Source organism: Mixophyes fleayi, chromosome 3 (genome assembly GCF_038048845.1).
Source record: "Mixophyes fleayi isolate aMixFle1 chromosome 3, aMixFle1.hap1, whole genome shotgun sequence".
NCBI lineage: Eukaryota > Metazoa > Chordata > Amphibia > Anura > Limnodynastidae > Mixophyes > Mixophyes fleayi.
The window spans coordinates 344995716-345008174 of record NC_134404.1 but is presented as its reverse complement, the minus strand read 5'-3'; the positions used below and the strand labels follow the sequence as shown (position 1 = coordinate 345008174).

General features: G+C 38.2%; 1 protein-coding gene across 1 annotated transcript in view; it reads right to left on the bottom strand.

Annotated features, from left to right (window-relative positions):
- Positions 1-12459, bottom strand: part of DNAH8 (dynein axonemal heavy chain 8) — a 354390-nt gene that overhangs the window by 121441 nt on the left and 220490 nt on the right. The window contains exons 62-68 of the mRNA XM_075204457.1: positions 8762-8886; positions 7628-7781; positions 5514-5678; positions 3807-4033; positions 3552-3670; positions 788-891; positions 263-439 (exon numbers count right to left, since the gene is read on the bottom strand). Coding sequence (XP_075060558.1) covers positions 263-439; positions 788-891; positions 3552-3670; positions 3807-4033; positions 5514-5678; positions 7628-7781; positions 8762-8886 — 1071 coding nt within the window. The remainder of the gene's footprint in view (positions 1-262; positions 440-787; positions 892-3551; positions 3671-3806; positions 4034-5513; positions 5679-7627; positions 7782-8761; positions 8887-12459) is intronic.

Below are 12459 nucleotides of genomic sequence, written 5' to 3'. Positions count from 1 at the left end.
TGGATTCTTGAAACTTTGCCGTGTCAGTAAACAACCACCAACTACATGCAACACAGTATAAGAGCTTATATACCTGAAAAGGAGCATTAAAGGGAACAAACCTTTGAAAGGAATAATTATAATTGAATTGCTTCTCTATGTTAAGCAGAATTGCAGTTACCCACAAGATGGCAGCAGCCACATGGACATATTCCTGTAGTCACCATTTATAATCAAAGGACTCATTCTATGCACCGACCACTTGTCTGAAATATAAACTCACATTTAGTGCAGCTTCTGCCTCTTGTAGTGCAGGTCTGGCTGCCTCCAGTTTACTTTCTACTACAGCTTTCTTCTTGTCTATTTTATCTGCAATCATCTGAGCTTGGTCTTTAACAAGCTGCAATTCATTCTTCACTCTGGCCGCTGCCTGTGCAGTTACACTGACCTCTGCCAGCATCTGCGGGTTGTCGGGCAGAACAATATGTTATAAGCAAAAAAACAAGTATTATAGACAATGAAGTAGTGAAGGAACATTGAGTTTATGTTTGTGGGTAAGGGTAAATAATATAAAAAGTTTTGTTATTTCAATGAAAAGTGAGCCAATAATGTGTTGCTATTGTGATAATGAATGCAACATTCTAAAGTGGTCTTCATCATCATCATCAACATTTATTTATATAGCGCCAGCAAATTCCGTAGCGCTTTACAATTGGGAACAAACTTTAAAAAAACAATACTGGGTAATACATACAGACAGAGATGTAAGAGAATCCTGCTCGCAAGCTTACAATCTATGGGTACTTACATTGTCAGCTTTAATAGAAGCCAAAGCCAGTGCTTTTTCCTTTACTTCAAGTTCCTGAGATAATTTAGTCACATAGTCACTGGCTTCCATTAATTTAGCAAGTCCTTAGAGTGGAAAAATTAAGTTAAGGTCATTTATACAAAATACAACTCTGTGCTTTACAATGATTTAACATTGAAACCAAACATAACAAACTTAGGGAACAGCAGTGGCTGCATTATATGTAAATACTGTCTAGTAAAGTAGGGTCTGTTTGAAGTGCAGGTAGTGTGTTTACTCCAGGGTCAAAAGGGTGAAATGGGTCCTTTTTCTGTGCACAAATATTTTTCCTCCCCTAAAATAAGATAGTTTTACAATAACCACTGTTATACGACGTACACCTCACTACCCATCAGATTCTTATTGTTACTTGAACTAACCAATTAGCAGCCAGTGTGCTCACCTTCACCCTTCACACAAAATAAGGGCCATTACCCAGTGGTGGTGCATTTGCAAGAAAACCGCTTGTGAAAACCAAATGTAAAAATACATTTAAAATGTGTTTGCGCATGTATTTAATATGCGATTCAGATGCTATGTACCCGAGATTGATATGCTGTGGACAGACGGCTAGTGACGATGCTCAGTTTGTGAAATTGTTCCACTATATTGAAGATAATATAAGCACAGTGACCGAGGACAGCCCGTCCTGTATAGTCAGTGAACAAGGACAATGTGAACCAGAAGTAAAATTTCTGGGTATGGTATTGCCTGGCCCCCAAGTGCCTGCCCAGATTATACAAACTGGGAAGGCACTATAGGGCCCTAATACCAAAAACTACCCCCAGCTGTTCATTGGACTGGTGGTGTTCTGCAGAGCTCTCCTCCACCTAGAACTGATTTTGATACTTATTTAACATGTATACAGATATACTGTAGTTTGGGCACAAAGCAGCACAATACATTCATGACAGCAAAGGAAGCCTGTGCAACATTTCCGTTTGGACTACTACAGAGAAGAAGATTCCCATCTGATTTATAAAATGGTAAACAATGAATGTTTGGAGTTCTTGAATTTCATTACATTTTGTATGAGAAAGTGGACTTTGAAATGCATTAATAACAGTATTATCCCATATATATATATATATATATATATATATATATATATATATATATATATGACAATACATTATATTATAATATGACTTTTATAGCAAGTGTACTACCCCCCTTTGAACAGTGAGGCCATTGCTATGGCAACCAATAATGGACCCCAAGGAAAAGTCTAGACATTTTGGAAAGTTCAGAGGAAATGAGAGGGAGGAATTGGGAAGTTCTGGTTTGTGAAAAGCAAGTGTGCTCAGGGTGAGAGTCTGAGAGGCAAAGTAACAGGAAAACCATTAAAAAAACTGTGAAAAAGTAGAAAACAACAAGTGAGCAGCGATCTCAGTTTGGAAGATATGCACAGAAGGTTGGGAAAGCCGTCCATTTACAGTAATAAGTTACCAGGAGTGGTGAATCTAGCATCTCAGCAACCAGACAAAGGAGTACACCCAAACCTGCTTAGAGTGTGTGAGACATACAGCATTCCAGACAATAAGCAATAAGTAGTTTAGACTGAGACAGCCAGATACTATCTTTAAGTGAATACTGCATACTTGCCAACTCTCCCGGAACGTCCGGGAGACTCCTGCATTTTGCGTGAGTCTCCCGGACTCCCGAGAGAGTGTGGAAATCTCCCTGATCTGCCCAGAAGTGGGCAGAATACGGTTCAAATGCCGCGATTCACGGGGAATCGCGATTTGCGCCATTACGTAACGGGGGCGGGGCTAAAATGACGCAATTTTCGGGGCCCCGTCCCCTACACGCCTACCTCCTACTGGCAGCTCCCGGAAAAAAAAAATGAAATGTTGGCAAGTATGGAATACTGTAAAGCTGAACTTGTTATGAACTTGTTAATTCAACACAGCAAGCAATTTAGAAGTCACCCCAGCTATTTTGAGACAGTAACAGTGAGATAAAATAAATGTAAAATCTACAGCAGAACTTTAGCACATGTTGTCAACCTCTTACAATAATAACAGAACTGCAGCAGTGATAGCTTGTTTTCAGGATTATGCAAAAAGGGATTTGGTCAACATCAAAGTAAGCAAAAAGTGAAACCAGCCAGAGAGACATAGACAGCGTTACAAATAAATTCAAGGATTGTTTATGCGTCATTGCCTTTGTTTTGGGGAGACTTTTGCCTCTGTGGTGGAGGAGTCTCTGCAATAGCCCACAATATGAGACCCTGGAGGAAACCAACTGCAAGCTTAGTCCATGCCGTGCCCAGGTCTGCAGATTTGGGTTGCCTAGTGTCATCCTGCCTGTCCCATGTCAGCAAGCTCTTAGTATTCTGAATCCTGTAGCCACTTCACGTTGTGTTTATACCTATCACCTGCCTACGTAGTAGCTGGTGCCTTCTGAATCTTGGAGATTCTCATGCATGCACCCCTTCCCCCCTGCTGTGTAGTGCTAGGGCTGGTTGAGGATTTGGAAATGATTGATGGGTGTAAAGTTTGCTAATCATTTTTTGATGTTGCATTTATTTTTACACAAGGCACAAGGAACTGTTTTGTTGTAGGATGTGTGAGAGATTCCCCCAATCTACAGTGTCTGTTTTCTATTAAATTAAATTGTATGACATGTTACCTTTTCTCTATTTAATATAGAAATATATAACACTATATATTATAAAATACATATATTTTATGTAAACCAATTTGAACTAAGACCATCTTACCTATGTTCATCCGCTCAACTTGCTCATTGAGATATTTAAATTTTTCAGCATAGACATGTTTGAAGCTACTTATAAATGATAAATATGATTTAGGTGTTACATAAGCCCTCCTGTGATATCTGAAACAAAATGAGACATAAGAAACAGTACAAAGAATAGTTTGTATTTCAGCTGAAGGACAATACTCTCTTAATATATTTAAGAAAAGAAACATAACAGATATGATTCATTCTTGAGGCTGGTGGTCTCAGTTACCTCTGAAAGTAATTCTCACAGCTCTCTGACACCATGACATGAAATATTCCCATTGTCTCCGCAACATGAGATTTTACTTCAGCACTGCACTCCATATCAAACCCTGAAAGGAAGTAAACGGAGACAGTGCGCAAAGCATCTTTCGGCCATTGACTAAACCAGTCTATTGTGCACCCAGAAATAAGGCTGGGAAATTTCAAAGAACATGTCCGGAACTTCTCACCAACCTGGATAGGGTAAATAAATCTCTTAATACACAGCAAATCATTCAAAAGTCTCTTTATGGAAGCCGGTCATCATTCACTTTAAATTTCTCTTTGTCTGTGCTCTGACTCATAGATAGCCAAACTACCCTTCTGCTAACTAGATCTCTATAACTAAAAACAGCACTATAGCTAGTTTACATTCATTATAATATCATTAAACCATTCACGTCCCCAAGGAATGTGAGCACCTGTACATGTCCTTAAAGGTAAGGATCACCTATTGTACTATCCCCTCAGCACCCTTCCCTCCACGTCTTCAGTCGTAAGAAGCCACAAGTCTAAGATGTGAACAAATCTGAATACAGATGTATGCATGTGTTTATTTTGTAGGCATCTACAGTAATAATTTGCTTATTTTAGTCTAATCAAACAGACATAGGTCCATATCAGCATCAGCCCTTATGTGACTTGCTATTCAGCTAGTGCATTGAGGATGACAAAGGGTATGTAGAATGTAACTGGTAATGGGATCTGTGCACTGTGGGAGGCTTTTGTGCCCGCACAATGGGGCCCTTCATGGTACAATAACATGTAATCAGATAGATGAAGAGATATATCACTATATGAATAAATGTTTTGATATATATGCTGTGTGTTTTTATCTTTTTTTAAGTTTTAAGAATAAACCCAATATTGAAGGTAATATACTATTGCACTATCCTTCTCTCTCTTTTTACATATACCACTTAATGAATGAGTGTAATTGCTGGATAATTTCCACACTACAAAAGAAGTTTTATTATCATTTCTATGGATTGGACAAGGAATGAACCCATTATTGCATTGGACCTGTACATGATTCATTGGACTTGTGATATGTTAGTCCTACGTACATTAGTAAGGTTTTATATAAGGTAGTGCCCAGAAATGTTTATCTATTATTCATTTTATGTAATCAGATAGCTTTGGGCCTATACAATGTGGGAGGCAACGTAGGCACAACCATTATGAGAGCACTAATCAGTTAGCAGGTAGGGGGGGGCTTAAAATGCTACCTCACTGAGGGCCTCATTTCAACTTAATATGGCTGCTCAAACAAAGACATTGAAAGCCTGCAACATCAGGCAGATGCCACATCGGTGAAGACTGAACTGTAGACAGCACATATATGGGACTAAGCTAACTATTAGTTACACTTTTCTCAGGATGTATCTAACACACTAGAGCAGTAGACAGGGGCTTTCATTACAATAAATGACCATTTCTGTTAAACATAGGACAAATATGTAAAATGAAAAATAATATCAGCTGTATTTGACTTTAGTGTGCACACTGCACTGATTAGCACTGATTGATGTATAGTGCATACTTTATTTACCTATAACAGCTCTATCAGTTCCCATTCATGATTGGCTGCTGCATTATTATTAAATGTATCATTGATCCCAATGATTTGCATTTTCTAGTCAAACTAAATAGAATACAAGGAACTGTTACTTACTGGTGAAAAGCAAAGTATGACATGCAGGTTATTTCTACATCTGCTTATAAAATAATCATATAAAATATCAAAGGTTGGGGACTGACATGAAAATTCCTTCTTCATTACTGGAATTAAAGATTGGGTGATCTCTTCCAGCTCCTCCCGAGCAAACAGATTGGAAACCTATATAGAAATAAAAAGTGTTGACTTATAATTGATGCATGTCTATTAAATGTGATATGTAGACAAGGCTTAATATTCAATAATTAAAGTTAACCCCTTACAAATGGTAGAAGCCACAGAGGGAGCACCTGACCAGACATCATCCCTGTCTGTACAGAGCTACACAGAGGGGGGTGTAGCCAGCGTGTGAGGCAAGTGCCTATTAGTTTAGAAGCACTAGGACTCCCTCTAGCCATCTCCCCCTCCATGCAACATTGTATACATCAGATGTGGTGGAAATTTGTTACAGTGATATATATATATTAAACCAGCACTGCCAAATGGGAAAAATAATATATAATCCTAATAATATAATATACAATGTTTGAACCAGTTAGAATATGGTTGAACCCATTTATCTTGCTCAAATATAATTTATTTATTTTCAAATATGTATTGCAAAGTTTGAACTTCAGAGCCAATTTGATTATCCACTTCTAGAACCATTTTGAAACAATTTCAAGCATTTTCATTTATTACAGCTTTTCATAGTATTAGAACTCTCCTGTAAATGTAAATGAAGAAGGCAATTCCTTAGAAATTAGAAAAATAATGTGTCACCCAGTATGGACTTCCCTTCTAGGTCACATATTCCTTCTTGTCTCCACCTGCTCCCTTTCTATTTGTCTTACTGCTACAATTTCCCATCCTTTCCTATTGTCTCCCCGGTGTATATGTGTTCTCTCTACTTTATAAATAGATCTGACGACAGTCAATTCATTCTGCTGTGTGGTGATGTTGGGATAGGACTGGGAATACCTAAGGCCAACTTCTTCTGGTGAAACGTGCAAAATGTCATTACTAAATGTGGTATGGGGCAAATATTTTGTTGATAGTTTTGAAAATTCTTGTTAGTGGCAAGAAAATGTGGTTGAACTATATATTTGCTGGAATGGCAGATGTTTAACATACATCAGCACCTCTGGTGGGTGTAAGCTGCTGCACCAATAACTTTAGACTATAGAAGCCAGGAGCCCTGACGTAGGGCTCAGAGTGGAGGAGTTCACATATTCCTTTGTGGTGTTTATTTTTTTATTATTTCTTGTAGATTACAATTAGATCCCTTGAAATACAAATGAGTCACTTACTGTGAATTTACAAATTAAGTAGCACTCCCTCTGGATAATAAATGAAGAACATTTCCCATGGATTAAAATAAGAATTAATTTGGATTTCATATTTTTACAAGAATTCCCACTGGAATTGCATTTTGTATGTAAACACAACACAAGAACACAGCCATGAATAAAGAATGGTACCAAAACATCCTCCAAGAGCAACTTCTCCCAACCATCCAAGAACAGTTTGGTGACGACCAATGCCTTTTCCAGCATGATGGGGCACCTTGCCATAAGGCAAAAGTAATAACTAAATGGCTCGGTGATCAAAATATCAAAATTTTGGGTCCATGGCCAGGAAACTCTTCAGACCTTATTCCCATTGAGAACTTGTGGTCAGTCCTCAAGAGGAGGGTGGGCAAACACGAACCCACAAATTCTGACAAACTCCAAGCATTGATTAGGTAAGAATGAGCAGCCAACAGTCAGTTTGTGGCCCAGAAGTTGATTGACAGCTGCCAGGGCGAATTGCAGAGGTCTTAAAAAATAAATGTCAACACTGCAAATATTGACTCTTTGCATAAACTTAATGCAATTGTCAATAAAAGCCTTTGACACTTATGAAATGCTTGTAATTTTATTTCAGTATATCATAGTAACATCTAACAAAAAGGTCTAAAAACACTGAAGCAGCAAACTTTGTGAAAACCAATATTTGTGTCAAACTTTTGGCCATGACTGTATACTAAGTATCATCATAATTCAAGATAGACACATATCTCCATTTTAGGAGTGCACAGTGAATACAACAAAGGTGGCCTCTTTATTTGATGAACAGTGTAATGAATTTACCTCTCCTGAAGAGAGAACATTGTTTATATATTCCAGGAAAGATTCATCTTTCATTTCATTATCTGTAAAAATAAAAGTCACTCCTTTCCCTTCTGCTCCAGCTGTTTTGAAGAGCACCTTTAAGTCATCCATCAGATTAAGGACTCCATAAGTTCTATGAACGTAAAGAGATATAGAAAAGTCAACTTACTGCTACACTTAAAGTACCATTTAAATGATGTCTCTCAGCAGTATATGGATCCAGCCCTTTCTGCTTTTCTTATCACTAGTAGTTATTCCTAGTTATTCTTATTATTTTGTTATTATGTCACTGAATGTCTGTCTTATATAAACGATGAAGCAACTTATCTTTGTATTTTCTGGAGGGCACAAATTCTGGGAGGCTGTGGTTGCCAGGGGATGAAGGAAAACACCATCTGGGCTTCCTCCTGGTAAGGTTTGCTCTCTTTAGAGTTATGACCATTATACTTGGTGTAGATGGTGGGCTTATGTACATTCTGCAAACAAAAAACTAGGATCTCTGCTTTTATTATTACTAATTTAGATGCAAGTGATTGCTATTTGGTGCTAACAGCATGGAGTACCAAAGTAAGTTTTTTTCTGAAAATCTAAAAGAAAATTCAGTTTGTCAGCAGCTGCTGCTCACAGTACAACCCATCCACTACTGAGGGAGCAAAGGGGTTATACTGTTCCCCAGTGAATGGGGCTGCAACTGTCCCTCAGTAGTTCAATGAGTGCTGAAAATCTGGGGTTTAAACCACAAGAAAATCTCAACAGTGGGTATGATTACTGACCATGAACATCTAGAAATAAGGAGAATGAAAAGAAGGAGAAGAGAAGACTGTACAATAGCTTCACCAGTTCAGTCTACAGTTTCCAGGTGCACTCTCTGAAATTCTGCACCAAAGAGCATGAACTATTACGAGTGCACCTCTGAATGGGTCTGTGGTAGGTGCATATTATTACCCGCTCAGTCAACATACAATCTGGACTAGGGAAGATGGAGTATTGACCAACTTTCTGTAGCTAAACCCTTCAGTTGCAAAGATCAGCCTGACTAGAACATGGAACCATAGAAGCACAATGCATCATATAATATATTAATCTCCACTCCCATGTTTTCAGTTGACTTACTTTGTAAGAGTGATCTGAAATATTTCATATGCTGCAATAAATGAGGCGAGCCTCGACAGACTTCGTTTTCCACTTCCACCAACTCCTAATAATAAAGCATTTCCAGTGCGAATTATACGTGAAATCTATTTATGGGAAACAAAATTGCAGTTGTGTAAAAAAAGCATTTACATAGTTAAAAGTAATAAAAAATGATGGCTGCTCCAAAGAAAACATCAAGACAAAGGTTTTATATAGAACGTAAACTCAATGAATGTGATCTAAGACCAGTGGGGATTTTGGTGAACTTAATACCCTTGATATTGTTGTAAACCTCACACATGACTCTCAGAAAATTTGACAGAAATAATACAAACTGTGGACTACAAACGATGATTTGGTGGCATCAATGATCATGGGCCCTCTCCTGCTGGGGATTGAGCCATGTGATATATTCTCACTCAGTGTTGCTTACATATCACTAGGGCATGTTCTCTGCTACTTCTATTCCAGTTCTGTCTGAATTGATCCCGTTTTTCTGATCTTTACCTAACTGATCACTGAACCTGTTTTCTTAAAAAAAAAAAAAAAACAACCAACCAAACAAAACCTTTTATTTCACAATTATATTGTACTGTTGCATAAATGCTATACGAAATAAATCAATAATAAACATTCAAATATTAATACTATACAAGATGTCAATGTGTCATTTTAATAGAAATGTTTCATTTTTACATGATTAAGTCAAATAAGCAGGGTGAGAAGGTGAGATAAAGGTTAAGATTTGGTTGGGAAAAAAGGAATGTTCTCCCAAACAGCATTTTAGAAATAGTTTATCGGACTTAAAGCAATACTTTTAATTTGACATTAGATGGGGGCACTGGCACAATGCGAAAAGCACAAGTCAATTTTCAAGGGAATGAGGCTAAGGATAATAAATTAAATTAAATTACATTTGTCACCTTTTTGTGTAATTGAGAAGTATTTTATTCAATGGAAGCAGTGAGCTACATCTTATTCCACAAAGATATATTAAAATATATCAAAGTTTATTTATATTTATAAATACAATCTAAAATGTACATTCTTTGTGAAATATCAGTAAACTATACAATAAAGTAGAAAGTGACAATAGATGATAGAACAGTGAATTAAAAGAAAGCTTGAAACAACATCCTTTGGGGTTCTCGATTATATGGAATATGTATGTATATATATGTATATCTTGCTTCTTATAATTGTTGTTTGTTGTATTTATAAACTTTTAACTGTTGTCTCTTATTTTGTTGTTATTTATTAGCAAACCTTTGTTTCCATAAATAACACTGGTCAACACTAATTTTATTGCCAATAATAATAGAGTGATTTTGGGGTAACTTTGTGGTGCTGATTTTGAATCTCGGTTTTGCTAGTTTGACTCTATTTTCTTAGATAATTAGTACCCTATTGAAAAATGTAAAAATGCAATAAATGTAATGGTCAGGCAGAGCCTACTTAAAATTCGCATTAAAATTGTCTCAAATCATACAAAATTAAACACATGTAATATATAATGGCAATTTATTCAGTATAAAAACAGATAACTATAGTAGACTGATTCCGATAATTACAATTAATACATAGTAAAACACTGTTTGTACAGTTTTCGTTTATGTGGGTTATCAGGACAATCACGTTGGAGGCTCCAGTAATAGTCTGCCATCATGTGTCTGTCCCATCTGCCTTGATACCTTTCTTCCATCACCTTTATATCTTGTTGAAACTTCTCCTCATGTTCCTCACTAAAATCACCATGATTATCTGTAAACCTGTGTAACTGGCTATGGAGAAAGAGTACCTTTATGCTCATATTTGTACCCACAGTTTAAAAGTGTGTACGTTTTGCACCAGTTCTTCATAACTGTCTGCTTTGTGGTTACCCAAGAAGTTCTTGACAACTGAGACAAAACTACAGTAGGCAGAAGCTTCAACACCATTCATAAATATTTTGAAATTAGAATCCTTGATAAGTTTAGGAATTTGAGTGCCATCATAGATTTAAGCTTTTTCCATACCTAGTTCAGGAAACAATCTACAAATGCATTTGAAGCAATCAACATCTTTGTCCAAGGTCTTAACACATTGTTTCATTAGTCCCAGCTTGATAAGGAGTGGAGAGAGAATGTATTTTTTCCTGTCGACCAAAGGCTCATTACTGATGTTTGCTGTACCCACAGTCATGTAGTCTCTTGAAGGAATACTTAACTTATTTACACTAATTACATGTATACAAGTATAATACATGGAAGAGAAACAGGTAAAACACAATAGACAACACAAACCGCTCAAATGTCAACTGACTGGGTGACCATATCACTTACATACTGAGGGAGAATATTCTAGAATGATCTGTTAATGAAATAGCATTGGCGGGAATACATCACACCTGAGAATGCTCTTCCTACTGGAGATTTGTGGAGTGTTTGATAGTTTCCCACAGAACAGCTAAGTGGGTCATTTATCTCTGTGTGTATAAAAAGAAGATTTTTGAACTTACGTTAAATCTCTTTCTCCGATTCCATCTTGGGGAAACTGCTATCATGGGGTTGTATGAGGGCGCATGAAGTAGGCACTTAAATAGGTAACAACTAAGTTTGCTGCTGACTCCTCTCCTCTGCAACCCCACAGACCTCAGTAATACTGAAGTCCCAAGAAAAGGGCTCAACAACACAACTAACCATAGAACAGCAAAAGGGAGGGAACGCAGTGTCCCACAGATGGAATCGAAGAAAAAGATTTAACCTAAGTACAAAAATCTTCTTTTCTCCCTTCATCCACTCTGGGGGACACTGCTACCATGGGGACCTTCTGAAGTAGCCCCTAACGGAGGGAATGCTCTGGCCTACTAGCCCACAAAACACTGCTTCCAAAACTGGCGCCTGCAGACGCAAAAATGTTGAACTTGCAAAACCTTGTAAAAGGTATGTACTGAGGACCGGGTCGCCGCCCTACACAGCTGCTCTACAGATGCTCCATGGCGAGCAGCCCAGGAAGCCCCAACCACACGGGGAGAGTGCGCTATAACAATCTGAGGCACAGGCCAATTTCTACACACATAAGCAAGCTTAATCATAGAACTTATCTGACGATAAATGATGTGCTTAGTGGCTGGCCAACCTCACCACCTTCCACGTCAAGAAACGCAGATCAGCCGACTCCAGGGGTTCGAATGGAGGGCACTGAAGAACCTCAATAATCAAGTTCAAATCCCACGGGGCCAACGAAGGAATGTTGGGAGGCTGAACATGAATCACCCCCTGAAGGAAAGTACAAACGTCAGGGAGTAAGGCCAGCCGGCGCTGAAAGGAAATAGAAAGCGCAGAGACCTGAACCTTCAAAGATCTCAGTCTAAGTCCCATCTCTAACCCATCCTGAAGAAAGGCCAGAAAATGGCTAATCTGAAAAAGGCAGGGTTATGACACTTCTTCTTGCAGTACTATACATAGATCCTCCACACCTTGTGATAGATTTTAGCTAATTCGAGTCTTTATGAGGGTCTCCAGTACCCTGGAAGAGAACCTCCTCGGCTGCAAGAGGTCGGCTTCAGCAGCCACGCTATTAAAGCCAGCCGAGGTAAGTCCGGATGGTGTTAATGGCTGCCTGAGAAGATCGGGCCTGAGAGGAAGAGCCCACCCTGACCCTTTCACCAGAAGCAAGACGCCGGCGAATCAGAGCCG